At 42.2% G+C, this 22,236-nt stretch overlaps 2 protein-coding genes across 2 annotated transcripts in view; both read right to left on the reverse strand.

The window, feature by feature from the left end:
- Positions 1–447: 447 nt before the first annotated feature.
- LOC142397762 (protein diaphanous homolog 1-like) lies at positions 448–20,458 on the reverse strand. Its single transcript, XM_075481437.1, has 10 exons — positions 20,356–20,458; positions 20,138–20,232; positions 19,586–19,687; positions 18,663–18,902; positions 18,180–18,309; positions 17,689–17,814; positions 17,396–17,559; positions 16,761–16,893; positions 11,405–11,494; positions 448–2,753 (listed from the first exon to the last, which is right to left on the reverse strand). Exons 3-10 carry the CDS (start codon positions 19,634–19,636, stop codon positions 2,578–2,580), a joined length of 1,110 nt encoding a protein of 369 aa, XP_075337552.1. The 5' UTR covers positions 19,637–19,687; positions 20,138–20,232; positions 20,356–20,458; the 3' UTR covers positions 448–2,577.
- LOC142397155 (protein diaphanous homolog 1-like) overlaps positions 19,651–22,236 on the reverse strand; it is a 75,896-nt gene continuing 73,310 nt past the window's right edge. The window contains exons 18-20 of the mRNA XM_075480499.1: positions 20,356–20,454; positions 20,138–20,232; positions 19,651–19,659 (exon numbers count right to left, since the gene is read on the reverse strand). Coding sequence (XP_075336614.1) covers positions 19,651–19,659; positions 20,138–20,232; positions 20,356–20,454 — 203 coding nt within the window. The remainder of the gene's footprint in view (positions 19,660–20,137; positions 20,233–20,355; positions 20,455–22,236) is intronic.

The following is a 22,236-nucleotide window of genomic DNA, read 5'->3' on the forward strand; positions in this document are numbered from 1 at the left end:
CATGGGCTCAGGAACACGGGAGCCAATCAGGGGCAGTTAAAAGAGTGCCTGAACAAAAATGGAGAGAAGGGCCAAAAATAAAAAAACAGCACGAGTCGTAAACAGCTTTCCACATTTTAGTGTACGGACACACACACACTTACAGAGGAGGCATCATTCTGAATACTGGCAATCGATGTTGGAAAATGTCTTTGGAAACTCTGCAGTCATGGAAAATCCCGTGATCTATCAATAAAAATTATTCTCTCTTTATTCATTCTTCTGTTTCTTTTTGGCTACAACATGACAGAGGCACAGACTGCAGCGAGTGGCCGGTATTTCACTGCACACTGTGTTTACATTGGAGCGAGAGGAGACGGAGAACCACCAAGAAACAGGCTTCCAAATAACATGGGGATGTTAAAGAGATACGACATGACCCAAGAATGACCCAGTAACAACACCACATTAGTTAAGACATCTTTAATGGTTCGGTGTAACAAACAGAACGACTCTGTGCATTATTCTGTATCCGTAAAGCAATCTTTGAAAGAAAAAAAACAACAATCTCCATTCAAATACATTAAAATGATCATAAAAATCCACATAGAAAACACTCTCTTAAAAAGGAAAAACAATTACGGAACAAAAGGTATAACTCAAATCAGGACAAATATTCCAGTGATACTTTGATATCCTTTCCAGCAGCGACCTGCCTCTCTTCCACTTCCAGTTTCTGGCTCACACAATCACCTGGTGCCGTCTACCTGAGCTCACGGGAAGGATATCGCAGACATAAGACAGCATCGGTGTCTGTGAAACACAGCCATGACCAACCGTGTGCAAGGCGCAGCATTTTGCTGGTAAGTTCACTTATTCTCAGTGTTTCTAGATTAAAAAGGAAGCACCAGCACCTGGTCAGATAAAAGGGCTTTTAAACTATCAATGCTTCCCCGTCATGGTGTTTAAGTGTAACTCCTAAAAAATATTTCTATTAAGAGAGATAAAATATCAGTGCTCGTTTGACATTCAATCAGCAGCCACATCAAGCACCGATGGTTAGTACTTCCTGGGACTCTCTGGGTACCGGGGCCGGGTGCACGCCTCACTGATGGATTTGCATAGGAATGATTATTGCATGGAGCAGCTGACATCACCTCTCATACTTCCTGTCAGATAATACACCGCAGCATCATGGCAACATGTATGCTGATGGTTCCAAAACACAAATAGAAGCAAGGCCAGACATTCAGAGGCTGCTGTTGCAGTTCTGTGGGAGGGAGAGTGGGTGAATGCGCACACACACAGGCTGACAAGTGAACAAACACACACACTTCTCTCAGCAGTTTCTAGGCTATTTTCCAGTGTGCTATATTCTCAGCAGAAAGACCACAACACTATCATTTCTGACAGCATGGTTGGTACCATACAGTAATTACAGATGGCAATGCACACGCACTCAAACTTACACGCAGAAAGTCGATTGTGCGCCCAAAACTAAATATAGGCAGCTAGGTTCACTCAGATTTCACACACACACAAACACACAGGCATGTAAACTGCCAGGCTACAGTATATTTGTTTGGAAACACCCTTTTTTTTTTGGTTGGACTCTCCCATCTTAATTTACTTCCCTGTCGGGTGAACGAGAATAATCCTGCTCACGAAGGAAACAAGGTTTTCCACATATGACTTCTGAGGTTTGATAACTAAACTTTAGACCAGTTGATGGTGTAAATGTTCCCCATTCTTATATAAAATGTAAAACTGCATTAACCGGTGAATTAAATCCCTTCTCAGTCATAAAAAAAACAACAACAACAAAAGAAAAAGCACCCCTGAAACACAAACCAAGGTGATGAGTGCTGTTAATAAGGTGGTCCACAAGCCTGTCCGGTGTGACTGCAACTGGACGACACATCAGAGTAAGGTGATAACACTGGTCTTCAATTGGTTGGCACGTTTTTTTTCAATATGTACAGCAACATGTTTATAAACCGTAGTAAACAGTATCTAAAAGAAAAAAAACAAACCTACAAAGTTATATTTAATCGGTTTAAAGACAAAACAGAGGAAGCACAAAGTGGGCGTGGCTTACATATCCAGAGAGCACACTGAACCATCAGTGGGATTTGCCAGATTCCAGACATTCCCAGTCAAAGTTTGGGAATGACAAGAAAAAAAAAACTGGAGAAAAACAAAAAGAAAACCGCGTGGCTCCCTCCTGAGTAGTTCTTTGGAATAGTGCCCTTTTTATGAGTGACAGGTAAATCAAATGATGCATAAAGACAAACTGTGACATACAGAAAGACAAGAACATTTATGTGCATATGTTGAAGAAAGCAATTAAATCCTAATGACATTGGCAAAGCTCCAAATGTTGGTGGGAGCCACAAAGCACTTGAGGCTGAGGTGAGAGCCGTGGCCTCACGCTCCCATCGTCATCCTACGCTATCCTAAAAGAAGGTCCTCTTCATGAAAAGGATGGAAAACTGCGGTAAACTAAAGTCTATGGGATATTGGCCCCTGGAATGCCTTAGAATAATATATCTGTGTTGAGTAGCACTGACTGCGCCGAAAATCTTTCTACCTTGAAACCTAATTTGACCGAGAGTGAGCAGCCTCCAGCAGCTCCTCTAAGGACTCTGCTCCCTCCTGTTTTGGCTCCTCCTTCTCCGACTTTGCCTTCGCTTTGCTCGACGAAGGCGTCTCCTCCTGCATCAGCTCTTTGGCCAGGATGTTGGTCACTGCGTGACCGGCTCGTCGGTGGTTGGCTGAGGAAGAAAAGACACAAAATGAGACAAACAAACAAAGAGAGCCCGATGAATCAACCCATGCAGATATATCAATGCCATGCAAGAAGGAAATTCTAAAAACAACTCGGTTAGTCAAACCTCACCGCATCACAAGCCGTATACTTAACATGTTCAACTGCAAATAGAAAGCTTCAATGAGTTAACATAAGGGCCACGAGGCACCACACAGACACTACAACGTAACACAACACACACTTTAGGTAAAGAATGTTCTTTTGGGGATAATAAACCACATAAGTGAAGCACCCTTTCTTTCCTGCAAACACATGCGCATGCTCTGCGATTGTCAGATTAAAGTCACTGAAGAGGAGAAAATGAGGAAAGAAATTAGGACGCAAGAGACTTATGGGGAAGAGAATGTGGGACTGATGAGATGAAGGAATAGAGATGATGTGTGTAACAGCAAGAAGGGACAGAAAGGGGTGAGGCACCATGGAGAGCAGGATGATTCACACTGTGGGAAGATTAAAGACGGAGGGATGAATGAAACTGAGACGGATGGAGAGACTAAGTCAGAAGAGGAATAAGCTGGGAGGAATGACAAGAGAATGACAGAAATAAGCTGTAAAATGTATCATGAGTCAGAGAGGAAGCAGTGAGGAGATGAGGTGCATGGAGACGCAAAGTAACAGAACAAGTGTGACGGATTGTGCCCCGAGGATGCTGCTGCTGCTCTTAGTCCTCTACCTGCTTACCATTATTTCTTCTCCTCCTCCCACACACACAGCAGCGTTTTCACTTTTTCCTCACCACTCTTTACTCTCCTGCGTAGGAGGGCAGCTGTGCAGCAGCAGCCATTTTGAATTATATAGGTCAGTGGGAGATTGTGCTTGTGTGTTTGCTGTTATTTTATGGCTGGTGTACATTCAGGGCTCTTCAAGCAAAAGACACGTTATCAGAACAGGACAAACGTGTTCGAGAGATAGAGACAAAGAACATAACAAACCAAACGAGATCAATCCAGTAAACCAATGCAAACGCACATGCAAATGAGCCTTGACAACACAACAAACCAAGACTTGTCGCATGATTCAGAGGGTCAAAAAACACACAAAACGCACACAGAGATTTACCGAGCAGGTTTCCAGAACCAGCTGTGATAAAGACACAATTGAGTCTACAGAAAGAGAGGAGAGGGGAGATTTGTAGATTCAGGACTGTGTTCACAGCAGCTTTTCTGCAGTGGGATGTGATCCGAGTCTGAGCTGAACTCATCACTTCCACAGCAGAGGTATCAAACCACTATCAAACTATGAGAGACAGATTTCCTCTTCATGAGTCCAACAGTCAGTGACAATTTATCCCTCCATCTATTTTTGTCCCTCTCAAAACTCTCTCACTTATAAACTTACTAATTAGATATTATGCAAACGACCCAAAAACCTGGAGAGATGGCGCGAGTCACTGTGGGCTTTATTATATGTGTATGTGCACTATGTAAAGCTTGTCCTACAAACTCAAACCCGCAGAGAATAGTTCCTCTTCCTCTCTCATCCTCCTCCACTCCCTCTGGTGAGAGAAGACAGAGAGGGGGGGGGGGCAGGAGGATCAGAAGAGTCTGCATGGGAAAAAGATGGATTTGGATTGAAACCTGAACATTAAAGTAAAAAAAGGATATGCAAATCCTCTCTTTAAAGCACAGTTAAAATGTCAGTGGGTTTCTCTGTAAAATATGGTGAGGCCTTGACATTAGTGTGAAAAGCAGCCTTTGATGTGTACACAAATAAAACTCAACGGGAACGAAAAGATATAATCTTCAACTTCAGATCAAACTGACAAATTCAAATTAGCAGATTAACTTATTTTTCAACACAGGAGTTGAACAAAATTATGAAAACGCCACGTTATAAGAAATATTCAGTTTTAACTGTCATCAGCTGCTGAATTTCTCATGCAACCATGGAAAAGGCTGTGAAAGTAAGTAAGCATATTTTTATCTATTCATTTTTTTCAGAGCGTCTTTTAAAACCTGGATTCAAGGAGACTGATTAAAAACAGATGAAGCAAGCGACAGTGCAAATCTGAATAAAAAAACCTAAAGTCACATACTGTAACATTTTGAAAAGAAGTGGGTGTTTAGCTGCGACATAAACGCCCGAGAGCGCTTCAAGACCCGACCTCCAGAGGAAGGCTGTTCCAAACTCTGGGACAGCAAGTGCACAGTCACCTCCAGCTCTCAGTCGAGAGTGAGGATCAGTTGGTATATCTCAATTAAAGGAGTATAAAGAGTTAAAAGTTCACCAGTGTAATTTTTAGCACTTCATCGACAAGAAGGAGACTTTGAACAGAGTTGCAGTAGTCCGAAGTGTGATGATATGAAAACTTGAATTACTAATTCTAGTTGCTGGTAGGATAAGAGTAGGGTGTGTTTTTGCTGTGTTTTCCCAAGTGAAATAATTGTACTGGACTACTGACAATGTTTATCCGATTTCAACTGACACCTATAATTTAACTGAAATAAATTCAGTGACATTCAGCCGCTGATATCAGAATTTCTGATTTTGAATTGTGTAGAGCAGATGCATGCGAGAGGTCTCCAGGCTTCATGGATAAGTAAAGCTGTGTAGCATAAGCATACCAATCAAACACACAACTGAATATGCTGGTGACTGCTGGTGAAATTTAACACCCTGCAGTTCTGGATCTCGTCTCATACTTCTCAGCCTCTCTGCGGCTTCAGTCATGACCTTTTTTTTTTTTTTTCTCCACTTCTTCTCTTAAAACCCATCCAACTTAGTGGAAGTGGAGCACAGAAACCACTTCAGTACCCCTTCAACACGTGGCACTGCAAACAGGAACATCGCAGCATGTATGTTGAGTACAATAACTATCTCTGATGGTGGCTAAATGATCCATGCACACTTGGCATGAACTGGGTAGAAGCTGGCTATAGGGGCTGACAACAAAGACTGTTGATGGTCTGTTTACTCAAGAGTGAGTGTGTTTGCATACTGTAGGGTGGCCAGTAGCACTGTGTGTAGTGAAAAGATCATCTGTAACACATTACTCTCCAGGAGACTAAGTAATGACTACCTGATGAAGGAAGGAACGCTTTGTTGTACAGTGTGTGTTGTTATCCTTATGGGAGGAAAAACAGACGGAGAGAATAGTGATGAAATAATTTACCAACAAACACGTGTGATGATGAGAAATACTGATGAGAAGCACCTCCTTATTTATCAGATGTTAGAACAATCTTATAAACATCAGATCTATATCTGACGAGTGAGCAGCTGTATATGCGTTGTGTTTATTGTAAAGAACCTGTAGCAGACCCCAAGTCACACGACAACATGATGACGAGACCACAACGGAGATAGTTGTGTATTTGCAGATGGAGACAGACCCTCCAAGTGCCTCCCACATAGCAGGGACTCATATCGCCCTCCTGAGGCTACAGTGGGTAGCACAGTGGGGCTCTACAGCAGAGGACTGTGGGAAATAGTGACGTCACCGAGCACCTCTCCTGGCTGGTCGTCTGAAGGATAGCACTGATGTAAAAGCATGGAGCTGCTGACACTGGGGGGGCGGGTGGATGGACTGTGTCAGTGGGTGATGACGTTTGGAAAGCACAGGTCCTCTGAGGGCGTCATTTTTCACTTCTCTAAAAGCAGACTGTCTGCAAGGCCGGCGTGTGCCTCTGTGGTTGCTATGCTCTTCATCTCCGTCTCTCTCTCTCTTGTAATTGGTACTTTGTCAACCAGTTGCCTCTGTGATTGGTTGTTGAAGGAAGGGTCATGACCCAGCAGATGGCTCTATAGAGTGTGTTTAGGCACATCATTCCTACACTGAAAATACTCACACACAAAACACAAAATTGGCCCAATGTTGCCAAGCTGACAAGTCTGTATATTCAAAAGAATTAAAGTTGTAAACATATCATAAACTACCACTCTGAAGCTGATGGTGTTGTATGCATGATTGTTCATCCTCTGGAAGGACCTATACATCTGTTTGGTTTCATGTATTGGTATGCAAACATGCATGTGTGCCTTTGTATTGGTATGCAAGCATCTGGCTTGTGTGCTTTGTGTGGAAGTGTGGTGGTACACAGACGGAGGGTAGGACAGCTGAGGATCCCCATGAGGTCTGTTCATTCCATACAAGCACAGGCGCGCACACACACACAGTGAGCTGAGGTCCAGGTCAAAGGTGAGGGGATATATGGCCCTCAGAGCCTCGTGGCAACTCATTCAGTCACCCTGCTGTGACACAATGAGCACGGCAACACACTCAATAGGTCCACGATAGTCTTTTATCCACGGAGTGACGTTTGCAGTCACTGCAGCTGTGAGGGGAGGAAAGAAAGAGGACGGGACCCTCATATAAAGAAGGTCATTAAATACACAATAGTGATCAATGGTCCCCCAGACAAAAACAATAATTAAAACATGCACAATAAATACTTTAAAAAGGTTAGTATTTTATTGCATATGTAACATCTTTCTTCTGTCCTAAATGCTGATTACTACTCTAAACTCACCCACTTCAAATAACTTGATCTGGAATTTAATTTATAACATGACAGAGGGAGAACTCACTCAGTGATTTAGCAGAAGAAAAAAAAACAATCACTAATTTTGCCCTAATGTGCATATCAAAGGAGCATATTTGTCAGCTGTACATAGGGGTGAAAGTACGCTGGCTTTGAAGCTCACTCTCAAGCAACAACAGAGTGCAAAGATGACTGGAAATGTTATCATTGCACTTCTTGAACAATGACGGGCAAATTCTCATCTGACCTTGGAGCATAAAGTGCTGAAATGATTCCACTAATCTCTTAAACACCAGTTGTCCATGTTATGTCAAAGAGAACGCGATTCATTACACCAGGCCAAATGTTTCACACCTCTCTTAGGAGCTTTCAGCAGTAGACAGACGTCAGCGTGGGCAGTCTCATAATACTCAGCTGCTACTCCTGTGGACAGCGTATTCTGACACCTTTACATCATTGTCGGAATCAGGGTTTTATGTCCCCGGTGTGCATCAGTGAGCCATGGGGACACATCATATCGTCTCTGGTTAATCTCTTTAGGTAGACAGCTTCTCTTTTGGACCGACTGCTGTAGCCACCGACTGCTGTAGCCAGAACGTCCAAAGATGTTCTGACCCAGCCATCACAATCTTACACTCAGCCATTTTTCTGCCTCCGACACATCAACTTTAAGAACTGACTGCTAAGTGGCTGCCTGATACACCCCTTGGCCGAGTGCCATTATAACAACACAGTCAGGGCTATTCACTCCACTTCTCAGTGGTTTTGATGTTGTGGCTGACTGATGTACAACAAAAGTTTGGAAATAAAGAAGCACGTTGAGGTAGCAATATTCCTCTATCACATAGGACACTGAAAAAATTATAACACTCAACTGGATTATGCTGCACCAAATTCCAACATATGCCTTAGCGTTGATGCACCCTCATGCCATCCCAGCACGGTCTTTCTCCCCTCTGAACCAAAAGTCCCTTTTGTGTCCACTGTCTCTTAAATCTCTGAATGAGGCATCAGACTATGCTGAGTGACAGTTTTTCCAGTAACTTCTGAGTCAATGTGGCTTTATTGATGATGGAAGCACGACGGTTTCTAATGCAGTGCTGCCAGCAGTAGTTTCTGGCCTTTACGCGCCGAGGTGTTCCCAGACTTGATTAATCCTTTGACATTTTTTAAGCACAGTTGATGTGGAAAGACCAAAGTTCTTTGCAATTTAGCATTGAGAAATATGATTCTCTGATGGACTTTGGCACAAACTGCACACACAACCCACCCTTGTACAATACATGTTTGGTAGATGCTCCTTTTATAACAGATACTGACATGGTCATTTGTCACAAATTATTCTGATGAATGCATCATCTTTTAGAGTTAACCTTTTTTTTAATTATTTATTTTTTTTTTTTTTAAATACACTGGTCAATGATCTGTGTTAGTTAAATAAAGGTTTAAGGGAATTAAGTGTTTGTTGCAATAAGAACAAACTTCCAAACCTTTCTGTAAATGAGGTTAGTAAAGAAGTAATTACATTAAGATATCAAGCAGTTTAATCTAGACTGGGATTGTTGAAATGAATGTGTGTTGGGAGTTTTTTTTAATCATTAGATTCGTCTGATCGTTAATTACTCTGTGTACAATAGGCCAACTCATATAGGCTTTTCAAGCCAGGACTGAAGATTACTTTCTCACCTGTATCATGTGTGAAAGTACAAAGGCTATGCTGTGTATGGTCGATCAAATACAGTATGCTGCAGATACGCCTCTGAGCCAGCAAGGGAGTAACAGAGGCTACGTATGTAAGGGTGAGCCGCCTTTGTAGAACTCAAAATGAAAAAGATGTAGTCACTTAGCCGATTCCATGATGCTGCTTGTTGTGTGTTCACACAAACCGACGCAGGGTTGAGCCGCCTCTAATCTCGATGATGTGACTCACAGAAGAACAGCAGCGGGCTAAAGAGAGTCTATTTTTCACAGATAAGCTACAAACGGTATGCTAAAAGGGCTACTGGTTTAAATTAATAGTGCTTCAACTGCAGCAAAAGTTATCAAAATGCTTTTGATCATCATCTGGTTTCAATCACTCCCTGGTGACTGACATGTCACATCATGTGAGGTTGGGAAAGATGACAAACCTCATCCGACCTAAACTATTCCTTATCAATTCTCACAGTCTCAGATCTCTCAAGCTCAGAAAAAACCCTCAGCATTAATAATACTCTCCATGTGTACATGATCTGGCTACATGAATGCATTTACCCTGCTAAACAAGTCCGCCCATCGCCTGAATGGTGCCAGATATTTATAAAATTGAGCCAGAGTCAGGATGCCTCCTACTTCAGCTCCACTAAATCAAGACCTCTGACTAAACCATACAGTCTCACTCTCTCACACACACACACACACACACACACACACACACACCCAGACAAACAATAGCCCTTTAGGCCTCTCCTGACTGTAAGAACCAAAGAGGATGACTGGAGAGGAGCGGCCTTTAAACCTCAGTGAAAAAAATACCAAACTTCAAACAAACATGGCCAAAGCAGCGTGGCTTCACACCCTTTACACTGACCACGGAAAACCCTGAACTTTGGCGAAAGGAAAACAGAGATAACACTTGTGTGGGAGAGAAGACAGGGGGGAGGCATTTAGCAGGGATGTGAGGCACAAAATGTTCCTCGTCTTTCCTACCACATTCAAGTATGTGTGGTAAGGAAAGCTATTTCTCCCCGTTTCTCTCACACACGATCAGGTATTTCCTGTTACAAGTGTGGGGTGGCCAGAAAGTATTATGGACGACTGAGTCTGCCCTACAGTGGGCCTCATTCTTTCTTCTCGGCTTTCGGTTCTCCCTCCCTCCAGTTACCCCCTCACTGTTTCAGACAGTTTGGTGGTGATGAGCCTGAGCTGTTTGTTAGTTAAGGGTTTTCCTCAGCGAGGGCCACAGCACCAGTTTCACTGCAGTTATAGAATCACACTCAACAAGCTTTTTAAAATCCATTTATCAATTAAATAACAAAAAGGAGGAAAGGAAACAGCGCAGTCTACCTTCTGTCTCTGAACCACTCCACTCTGGAGCCCCCGTTCACATCTGGTTTCTATTAAGGGAGGGATTGGGTTGCACACACTCTTCCACAACTTTTCTTATGTGCAAATGTAGAACCCACACAAGAATGCATGTGAATAAACACACACAGGGTGTCTCTCGCTTTCTCTCTTCCAATTAATGGGCATAGGACACTTTCCTCCTAACACCAGGAATCGTGTTACAAAGTTATTGCCCTAACAGCTCGCATACTCACTTTAATTTGCATGGTCCTACCAGGAGGCCATATCATGCTGTGTGTAATGGAGTGTACACAGGAAACAGAGAAGAGTGCAAATATGCAAAGCTTCAAATGAATCAATTAAAAGTGAATGATGAATGAGACTGATAGATGTTTTTCTTGTGTTAATGAATATACAGTGTTTTTGGGAAAATATACACTGAAATGTGTATACATCATACTTCCACTATGAGCAACTGGTGGTTTGTGGGACTCTTTCGCTCATACTAAAGCAAAGACTTGTTGTTCATTGTAGAAAGCTTGAATGCTTCTTATTTTCTTCCAACTATAACCATTTGTGACATGTTATATGCTTTGCTCAATCACTGATCCCTTTTTTGATCTGCCTACACACTGGTTGATCCAGCTTGTACATTCAAATTTCTCTTTCCTATTCCATGACCACACCCGAATCAGTTGTTCCTCTCAGTATCTTACGGTCCCTGCCCACTCATGCCACCCTCTTTTGTTGTTGTCGTGCCAGCCTTTGATGGCATTGGCTTTGCTCCCGGTAACCATAGACCAAAAATAACGCCACAGCTCACAGCCTCTGAGGCATTCAACAGAGATGAAAAACCATAAACAAATCTGTCGCGTAAACAAATCTGCAGAGACAGAGTGGAAGAGGGAGAAGGAATAAATAGTTCTCATGTGCTACATGTGTTTCTGTCTAGAAGGCATAACACACATGTGTAAGAGGAAACTGACATCTGTAACTCAAGTGAGACAGGAAAGTTGAAAACATCTGCATGTTTTGGGGAGGATTTACTGCTCTGCTTCTGTGTGAGTACCTGCTTGCCGTGGTCCTCTCTTTCTCCTGAAAGCAGCACCGGACTGCAGCGCCTCCAGCAGGCCATCCATGATACCGGTTTCATCGCCCTCTGTGAAAGGCATCAAAGCATGATATCAGCAACGCATCAACAAACACAACGTTACATCAACATGTGGAGTCACATTTAAACTTCTGTTTATAACACAACACACACACACACCATGTCATTTCAGAAACCCTCTTATCATATTTATCACCAGTCTGACATTAGTTATTTTCTTTCCCAACAGCAGAGGAGGTATCGGAAGTTAAACTAAAAGCAAAAGCTATCCCTACTTCTGATTCACACACACAAAGTGGGGATATATAATAGACACGTGGCCAAGTTGGCAAATTAACTACATTAACCTACATAAGCAGTGACCCAGTTAACCCAGTTAACCCGGTCAATGCTCAGGGCTAGACAGCGATTGAACTTCCAAGAAGATAACCTCTTAAACACACAAACACACATCATTTGGGAAGACACACCCATGAAAACCAAATCCACAAGAGCACTAAAAAAAAAAATTGAATGAGTAATTGTGGATTACATTTAAATGGGTACTGACTGGAAATGTATCTCGAGTCTCTGGATGTGTGCTCGTACAGTTTGTATGGGTGGTCTCCGAGTGTGTTTCTGTTTACATCTAGATTCTCTGCACAGCCTCAGCATCTGATCACCATAAACAGAAAGAGGTGTTCCAGACCAAGTGGGATACCCACTCTCTGTACCCACTGTCTGTACGACTGTGAGAGTTGTCATGACTACGCAGTGGGCAGGATTCAGTGGCACAACTCAGCACTTAGGCAGATGGTTCTAATTATTCCCTTTTTGAACCTGAATAGAGACAGAGGGGTCTGGAAAATGGGCCGTAGGGCTGGGGGTTAAAGGTTTATGTCATCACCTTCCCAACCCCCAAACACAAACAGCACATGTTCTGCTCACACACACAAACACACACACACAAACACACAACATTTAATCCTGCAGTAAGCCATGAAACAGATGGCATGTGGTCTCGCCTGTCATGTCTCAGAAAGTCTCTGACACACTCCCAGGGCCTTTCATGGCTCACATACACCTCTCAATGTTCACACACTGGAACTGCACAAACAGACCAGAATGATGAGAGAACATATTTTTTCTCTCTTCCGGCAAAACACATTTGGCAGTTTTCCAGTTAAACTAATCACACGGATGGCTTACAACCCCGGTGGAAGCACAACAAACACACAAGCCTATATTTGAAAATTAGAGGCAGTGGCCCGACGGAACAATGAACTAGCTGTGCACTAAACAGTCATTTTTGTCCAAGTGAAAACCCGACTAAAATGGAAAATTCCTTGGGGCTATGCTCTCTGTAGTATACACAAACAGCTCTGTAGTGTTTTTGTGTAGTTGTTGCTGACGGCGAAGCTGTTAAATGAAGCTTTACGCAAAAGGAAGTTCTACAAAGTTTGATTTGTTTGAAAGGAATAACAAGTCTACCGGGGAAAAATGCTCACTTGCTGGAGATCATGGGCCAATCGTTGATTTCTGTGGTTTTAACTACAGAAGCCGTGTGTGGAAAAACAGTGCAGTATTACTGCTTTCATAGGAATTAAGAGGATGATTTGCAGCAAGGCGCTGCTTTTAAAATTTACTTATCATGATTAAATGTGAGCCCCTCTATAAAAGCAGCAGTTTGGTGGCCTGAGCATTCAGGTGGAAGTTAACACAATGCTAGGTAGAACAGACATCAGCAGTGATCTTAGGGAATCCACTGTTGCCGTCCATCAACTCGGGGAGGGTTACAAAACCATTTCCAAACTATTTGGAGTCCATGACTCGAAAGGGAAATATTTTTCACAAGTGAAAAACATTTCAGAGAGTTGCCAACCTTCCCAGAACTGGAAGTCCCATCAGGTTCAACCCAAGGTCAGACGGTGCAATGCTCAGAGAAACTGCAAAAGCCTAAGAGCTACTTCTCAGACTCCACAAGCCTCAGTAAATGTTAAGTAAATGGCTGTGCAGCAAGTAAAAGACACAGAGAACGACTTGTTTGTTAGGGCTGCTGGGAGAAAGTCTCCTCTCTCTAAAAAAAGAACATGGCAGCACCGCTAATGTTTCCACAGCTCATTCACTTTGAACAAGCGAGACCAAAGTGGACACAACTGGTCATAATGTACTCCAACTTAGTTGGAGAAAACCGAATACAGCTAATCAGCATAAACACCTCATACCAGCTGTCAAGCATGGTGGTGGAGGGGTGATGATATGGGCTTGTTTTACTGCCACAGGACCCGGACACTTTGCGGTCCTTGAGTTGATCATGAATTCTCTGTATATTAGAGTCAAATGTGAAGCTATCTGTCCGATAGCTAAAGCTTGGACAAAATGGCGTAATTTAATGAGACAAATGATCCCAAACACAGCAGCAAATCTATGACAGAATTTCAGAAAAATAAATGACTGAAGGTGTTGCAAAGTCCAGACCTCAGCTTGATTGAAAGGCTGTGTTAAGACCTTATGTGAGCTGTTTACTTACTACTTTACTAGTTACTGCTGCTAAAAGTGGTTCTACAAGCTACTAATTCATGAGGTGTACTTAGTTTTTCCACACACTGCTTCTGCATACTATTTTTAAACAAATGGCAGTGTTGTTCTAAGACTGAGTAGGAGCAAAGTAATTTATTTTATCATGTCCAGATATGTATAACCTTAGGTTTGAAAGATGGGGGAGTGATTTCTGTTTCACTTATTCATTTGGACAACCAATCAATAATGAAAAAATTGGACTTCATTGAGAGTAGAACAGACAGACACACATGCGTCACACACACAAATAGAATAGTGCATGGCACAAACAGCAAAGCACTACCTGCTGCACCTAAGAAGATAAGACGGATTAATTAGTGCAATAGCATTAGATGTTGAGCTTTTAAAGTTGTCCATCCAGAGCTGATCTACCTTAATGCTCACACACACACACGTCTAACACACCAACACACAAAGAGACAGATGGCACACAATCTTGTGTGGGGCGATAGCACCCCTGCTGGATGTTCACACAAAAATATGTAGAATATGAACGAAAAAAAAGTTCAAGGGAGAGGAGAAACAGCAAAAACAGAAACATCGTCGTATGTGAAAGAGAAATGGTGAGTGGGGCTCTGGGGGCAGGACTTTTATTTCTCTAATGTGCCATTATTCTATCTCTCTTTAACAGTTGCCTGGTGTGAGACATCAGGCTATGCAGGCTTATCCCATTTCATCCTCTTATACTCGTGCCTTTCTCCTCTCCTCCTCTTACCCCCTTTTCTAAAAGACCACAACACATTCTAATCCACAGCAGAGCATCTGCTGCCCTACTGTCCTCCTTCCCATCCCCTCCCCCACACAATTCTCCCACTTGCTCCTTGTGTGGAGCATGAGCACTCCCAGTGGCAGTTCCCAGACAAGCATCTGTAGGTGCTTGAATCCCACATGCACACGCCCTTTAACACAAAGACGAGAACACAGCCTCACACAATCTTTTACAGACACCACTGACACCTAGCTGTGGAGATGAGGCATAGTAGCTGTCCTTAGATAAGCTTCTGACACGCAGAATTGGATTTCTTTGGTCAGAGTTGGGCTGCATTTGTCAGATCCAATTAGGGTAAACATCTCACTTGATCACAGATGGTGAATGTGAACTTTTGATTATGGCATCAGACTACTCAGCTAGTCTAATACCCTGAACCTAATGTTTTCTGGGAGCTAAATAACAGCAAGTAAAATCACAACGTTAGATAACCGAAATGTGCTATGAGAAATAACCCTCAAGGCACAGAAGAATGAGCCATTCACAGTAACTACCATCACATGCTTAAAACATGTGCACACTCCACACAGTGAGCCTGTCTGACTCAGGCAGGAATGACGAGGTCACAAACTGCAAACACACAGTGACCTTCCAGGGTTTGTGAAATACAGATGATTCATTGGATTCATGAGATAGTAAGGGTATGTAGAGGATAAACAGAGTGGTGAGAGGTGGAAAAATAAAAAAAAAAGGGAACCAGGAGGATGTTAATGTGCAAAAGAACACCTGCTGAAAACAAGCTTTGTTTAACAGCCTTTCAACATGAGGGTTATAAACAAATACAGGACAAAGACCAGGTCTGTGTATGCCAGATTTGTGTGTAGGTGAATTCAAATAGGGGTGTTGAATGACTCCAGGCGAGAGGGCCAGTCAAATATGCCACCTGTATGTAAATGATCTCTATCCAGCAACCACACACACACACACAAACCTTGAAGCACTATTATGTTCCACATGTGCATGCCTCCAGGCAGAACATGAAATTTAACTACTTTATACCCACTGCCACAAATGCTTCATACTTTCAACTCAGATACAAAATATCCCGAGTGGGGCCTCGGTTTCTTTTAAATGCCTTTTACACGAGTAACAAAAACAAGAGGAGGGAAAGAGAAAGTGGGAGTGAGGGAATAAAAGCGAGAAAGAGAGAAGAGGAGATGCCAGCTGGAACATGTACCACTAGGAGAAAGGCCAAAATGACTTTTTGTAAAACTTTCACAAAACAGACACGTGCACGCACACACACACTTTTGAGCAAACACAATGTTTCTCCAACACATGGGCACAGTAGAACAGAAACAGTCACAAGAAAAGATAATTTGTAACATAAACACACATGGAATGCACTGAGGCTGAGGAAAAATTTGACCATGGAACAGTAAAGTCTCTGGAGAACCCAAGTGGAGCCAGAGAAAGGAGGAATGCTCTGAAAGTAGGTCACAGTCTGAGGGAAAGGGGGGAAAAAAATGTCTGTGTGCATAAATGTGTGTCTGGAAGGCAGGATTTGAGTGTAAACTCGGTGTATATGGGGATGAAAAAGTAGTCATGGATATAAGTTATATGGGACAATATGCTACAGGCCTTTCAGTATGAAATCGTCTCAAAGGAGACGGGGGGGGGGGGGGGGGGGGGGGTATGCATTTGCCGATAAAGAGAATAAAGCGTTTTTCTCAGTTCAAAAAGTCCCCATTTCTCCAGGCGTGAAAAGAGGTCAAGCAGTTCCTTGCATACATCTTCCTTGTTTCCAGTTTATGTGAAGCTTCATTGACACCAGCTTACCAGAGCAGGTCATCAACATTAGATTAACTGTGGTCTATAAATACTGATGGGCTGATCTTTTACACACAAACACACACGCACACACAAATATTCCACTGAAGTGTGGACTCTGACTGCCCCCAACAGGAATCTGAGGGAAATACAAAGTGAGAGACGTGAAGTGAATGTGTTTTTTCCTGCCACACAGAGGTAAGGAGATATTGTGACCTGCGTTGATGTCCAGGATCTGGCTCTTCTTGCGTTTCTCCTCTTTCTCCTTCTCTGCTTTTTCTCTTGCCAGCTTGGCCCGCTTGATCTTTTCTTCAGACTCCTTCCTCTTCTGATTATCTTTCACTGCTTGCTGTGGGTAGAAGAGGGGAAAAAAAATAAGAAAATATCAGACGGCGCATGAACAGAAATTAAAATTGAACACCAAGTTGTCCACAACAGACACGGAATATGAAAGGGATTCTTTAAAAAAAAAAAAAAAAAAAAAAAAAAGAGAAAGATTGATAATGAGCGTGATGGATTTCTGCATATGTTCAAAAGCAGAGGCCGGCTGTTGTGCTTTGTTGCAGATAAACCAGTCATTGCACCCCACCCAAAATAGACAATGCACTTATAAAAACGATCAATGTCAGTGGAGTCACTTCTCATTATTATGGCAATACAAACAGGTGTACAGGCACCTGCTTCTTTTCATCTTGTACCTTTCATTTACAACGGTTTTCCCACTCAACTCCACCTGTGTTGATCCTTGTTTACAATGTGTGAACATATATTTCAGGGTGACCAGGAAGCACTGAAAGCATGATCACATCTTACTTTGTCCACTCACATCACATACTAACAAACACACACACCTGGAACATGTTTTTAAAGGTGTTAAGGTCTCCGAAGAACTCCTCTACAGACATTTTCCTTGGGTCAAAGACAAAATATTCTCCCAGATCATTGTACTGCTTCTCCATGTTCTTGTGCATCAGATCCAGCTTCTCGTACTGTTCATAGGCCTGGGTCACAAAACTGTAATGACATGTTGTTAAGGTACATAGAACTTGCACTGTATCTCTGTATTTATCAAAACAGAAATTCTATTAAAAAAAACAAACATATTTTCATGTTTTCCAAAAACAGTAAGTAAATGAAGAGGATATAGACATCTTTTCCACAAAGAGGTCGCTGTCATTTTGTGGAGGAGGGAAAGTTTCCAGATCTTTCTCCAAGTTCTTGATGTGACGGCCCATGAGTTCCAGATTCTTCTGAAGTGTCTCTGCAGAAACTGAAGAAGAAGAACAGCGTTAACATCGCAGCAACTCTACATACAAGACATGGAAGTGCAAAAAAAAGAAAGTAAACAGATGATAGATATATGTTATTATCTATGTAAATACTTCTTTTGTGTATATTTCTATGTGAAAGTTTCGGCTGTACAGTTGAGTGACCGTTGTTCACGTTGGTTTCCTGACTTGTGAAGACACTCTTGTGTAAGAGATTCTAAATTTCAAGTATCAACGTCCCAGTTAAAAATAAAAAATAGGTTATGCTGCCATGTGAAACCATGTCAGCAGACTGCATCAGTAACATGAATGCAATGTTTAACCAGGTGTAATGGATGGACTGTACAATGCAATATATGCTGTTTACCTCTGCTGGCCTTTTCCACGTGAACGAGCTCATCAGGAAAGCTCATGATATCGGGATACTGCTCCTGGCACACATCGGCAAGAAAATGGAGCAGCGTCTGCTTCAGATCAGCTGACTTGGTGTCCCGCAGCTGATGGAAAGAAGAATTGATTTTAAAAACACAAACGGCAGTGAGACAAACATTATATAATGTCTGCATGCACTGTTTCCATCATCTGTCAATGTTGACCTTTCAGTGTGTCCATCTTGGGATACAACATAACTCACATATATATTCAAATCTTTTTTTTTTTCATGATAAAAATCATACAAACATATTATGCAAGAGATATAATATAAAATGCTGCTATTGACACACTAGCTCTGTGTGCTATTATTTCCATTTAACAAGTCATGTGTTAAACTAATATGAGTGAATCTGAAGCCAGACAGGCCCAGCCCGGCCAACTGAAAAATCTGTAAAAAGCTGACGCTGTAAGTCACCTTGCACAGGTATGACATCGAGAAGCCGAATGCCTTTCCATTGCGGGAGCCAGAATTCATATAGTTCCCAACAAGGAGGGTGATCTGCAGCAGCTTGGAGAAGGTCTCACTTTTCCTGAGCTCCTCACAGGCCGCTGTCACAGACACCACATCTGGCTTGATGTTGCTCAGCTGCTCCTCAAACTGCATCTTGAACTGGATGGCATCAAGTCGGGGCATCAACCGCTTCACACCGGACATCTGGAGGATGGGGGGATTTAGACCCATTACTGATATTTGCCACATAGTGTGTGTGTGTGTGTGTGTGTGAGCAAGTGAGGGGGATTTCATCCATTACTCACGCTTCCACAGTTGAACAAAGTTGCCAGTGTTTAACAACAAGAGGATATTCTGTGTCTAACACACTGACAGCGATGCAACGATCAACATTTTCTACACCTCATTTGATGTCACACCAATTTGCCTGAAAACCTGTTATCTGTAGCTACATTTTCATCATAATACATTAAATACTAAATACATTAGCATGCCAACATAATCTGTTATTTTAGCCATTTAGCAAAAGGTTTCCCTTGTACTGTACAATAACTATTGGCTGATTGTTAGCGTTAATTTCAGGTTAATCACTTCAAAATTGAAGTTTTTAAGGAGTGTTTCAGCTGCTGTTTGACGGACAGATGACAGCATAATTTCTTCTTTTATTTAATATGTAATATGTCTGCAGTCAATTCCAAGAGTAGTTTGTGATATGCTGTCAAAAGGAGCTCTTGACAAAGTAATATTTTATTCATGGTTATGGTCCTTTGTGCAATTGGAGCACCTGAAAAATATGCTTTTGGCATAAAGCCCCTAAGGCCCACGCACTACTCAACTACTTACTGCGCCTAAACAGAATTGTGATCAGACTCATTCAGTCTTCTTACCACTACTGCAAATTGCTCAGCCTCGGCCAAATCATCGTATTCATCCTTCATCTCTCCCAGAACGCTCAGCTGGTCTGGTGCAGGCAGTTGTTTGATCAGGTTCTACGTGGAATAAACGGGAACATTTTAATTTCTGACAGGATCAGGACTCATTCGTATGTGGCCAAAGCTACTATTTCACCAAGACACTGTCCGCATAAATCAAAGATTTCCTGACCCTTGATGATAATTCCTTAGATTAAATGTGTAAAAATCGTGGGTTCCTACGTAACCGAACAATGTCATATTGTGTAATATATTTGTATGTATAATTTGTACAATACATTTGAGAATTGGAATTATATTTAAAAAAAACTTCTATGTAAAATAAAGGTTCAATGAAATGAAATGTAATAAAATGCCCCACAGCTGAGGGACCTATCAAAGGGGCTGACACTGTAATCCTTTATAGAGTATAGGTCAAGTTAACAGGGTCCTTATATAAACCATAACCTGTAAAATAATAGAATGAAGGCAGAACTTGTTATGTGTGCACTGATTTGAATGTGGTACCTGAACCAAGGACTCCGTGAGGATCTTCTCATTGACCTGCAGGATGGCCTTTTTGATCTCTTCGTAAGGGAGCCGGAACGACCCCAGGAAAATAGCTGCGTGAACCAAGAGAATCAACAACAGAACTCATGAGAACACGGTGTTCAAATGTCAAAGTTTAGTTTATACCCTCAAAAAGCAACGTCACTGAGATTATGCCATCTGTTAAGTTGACTTACAGAGGTTCTGTGAAGATTTGCCGTCAAGAACCTTCAGCTCTTTCACTTTCTTCTTCTGCACCTGCTTCTTTTCATCTCCACCCTCCTGCTCTTTTTTAGCTGGTGAGGAGGACAGAGAGGATTGTGGTAATTATTAAAAAGAAAAGAAAAAAGGGAGACCTTGTAAGCACTCTTAATTGTACTTGTGCCTTTCTTAACGCAAGGACACTGGTGTGCTTAGAAAAGACAAAGTTGTTAAAAAGAGGAACAGTAGTGGAATCAGTGGGCTTTCACAACACTGAAAGCATCCTAAAGGTGTGGTTCGAGGGCCTTTATGATGGCTACAACAACTGACAGCCTTGGCACAGCTTATACTTTTCTCACTCGCGCCAACTGTATGATGTCACGTAGGTGTTGGATTTTTCTATGAGCAGCCTTGGGTAAGACCGAACTAACAAGAAATGACTGTAAAACTGGGGGAAACGTGTCACTGGTGAGTGTGGAGCTTTTTAAATAAGGACAGACATTTCTAACTGTGAGGCATTTTGGGACTGCATTTAACTTATGTGTGTGCATTAGCACTCCATCTTATCACATAGACACACAGTATGACAAAAACACTTCACATTAACTTGCTCTGACAAGGTCAGGATTGTGACTGTAAGGATGTGTCAGATTGTGGGGGTGTGCATGTACTAGATGAGAATTAGGAGTGAAAGATGAATAATCACATGGGTTTGACAATATAATAGCTCGCTGTATCCAGGAACATGAGGTCTAAGGTTAGCAGAGTTTTGAATGTCACAGTTGTTTTCTAGTGTCTGTCAATATTATCACACCGCTCCGTTTATTTCCAGCATATCATGATCCAGGCTGAAATGAAAGGACAGACAAATATGTCAGCTACACAGCTGACAATTTCTCAAAATTACTGTACAGTACGTTATCAGCCAGTTCATCGCCTTCTTTACCGCTCTGTGGGTCTTGAAGTATAATAATCTGAATGATGACCGGTGTAAATTTCATCTAAATGAAAGACTTTTATCAGTCTCTCTGTGACCTCTTCCTTTTTCGTCTTTGTAAAGAAAAGACGGCAACAGGAAGCAAGGAGAAAATGTCTGAGTGAAAGCCAACAACAGTACTGGTATGATAAAGATATAGACCGAGTATGTTGTCCTTTTCTCACAGCAGCCGGCCCGTTTCCTCTTCCTGTTGAAGACCTGATGTAATGACATCAGCCCCTAAAACAAACAGCTGGACTACAACAGATGAGGTTATCTGCACTGAAGCTACTCTGTCTCTACTCTGTAACAAAGATGATATGGACTCAGACTAAGTCTGACCTGCTTAATCAACACTGGTTGTTAAATCAGCTAAGCCCCAGATTTGTACCCTGCACTCATGGCCTTATTTCTTCACTTCCTTGGAGCAATTTGTTAGACGAGTTAAAAATGGTCTCATTGCAACAGTAGCACTGCAAATGTTATCCACATGCACACACACAGAGACACACACACACACCACAACAACTCATCCATTCATCTGCTGACCCCTCCATATGTCCAGTCAAACAGTGCTTTGTCTTGGTGAGAGATGCCAGCCAGCTGGACAGTCTGTTAACGAGCCCATGCTGCTAATGAGGGCCTCATCTCTTCATTTGGCCACATACATACACACAGAACAGCCAGTGAGTGGACTGTGGCCCTCGAGTCGCATCCTTTCTCTTAAGTATCAGTGTCACCCTTATAAATTCTGGACGATTCTGAGATTTTCTACTGTTTTTTTATAGTTTGCTATATATAAGGATACTCTGTTACATGCATCATCACCACAAATAGCACCATTGTGTCTCCAACACTCTGTCCACAGCTCCTGCTGAGAGCAGGAACTAAAGGAGGAAGC

This window comes from Odontesthes bonariensis, chromosome 13 (genome assembly GCF_027942865.1).
Source record: "Odontesthes bonariensis isolate fOdoBon6 chromosome 13, fOdoBon6.hap1, whole genome shotgun sequence".
Classification (NCBI taxonomy): Eukaryota; Metazoa; Chordata; class Actinopteri; order Atheriniformes; family Atherinopsidae; genus Odontesthes; species Odontesthes bonariensis.

What these genes read in the sequence shown, in the direction of transcription:
- LOC142397762 (XM_075481437.1), bottom strand. Translation starts at nt 19,636, where the DNA reads ATGAAGGATGAATACGATGATTTGGCCGAGGCTGAGCAATTTGCAGTA. An exon ending in CCTTTAAAAACATGTTCCAG is followed by an intron (nt 16,894 to 17,395) that starts GTGTGTGTGTTT and finishes TTCTACCCACAG; the next exon opens with CAAGCAGTGAAAGATAATCA. An exon ending in GATCCTGGACATCAACGCAG is followed by an intron (nt 11,495 to 16,760) that starts GTCACAATATCT and finishes TGCCTTTCACAG; the next exon opens with AGGGCGATGAAACCGGTATC.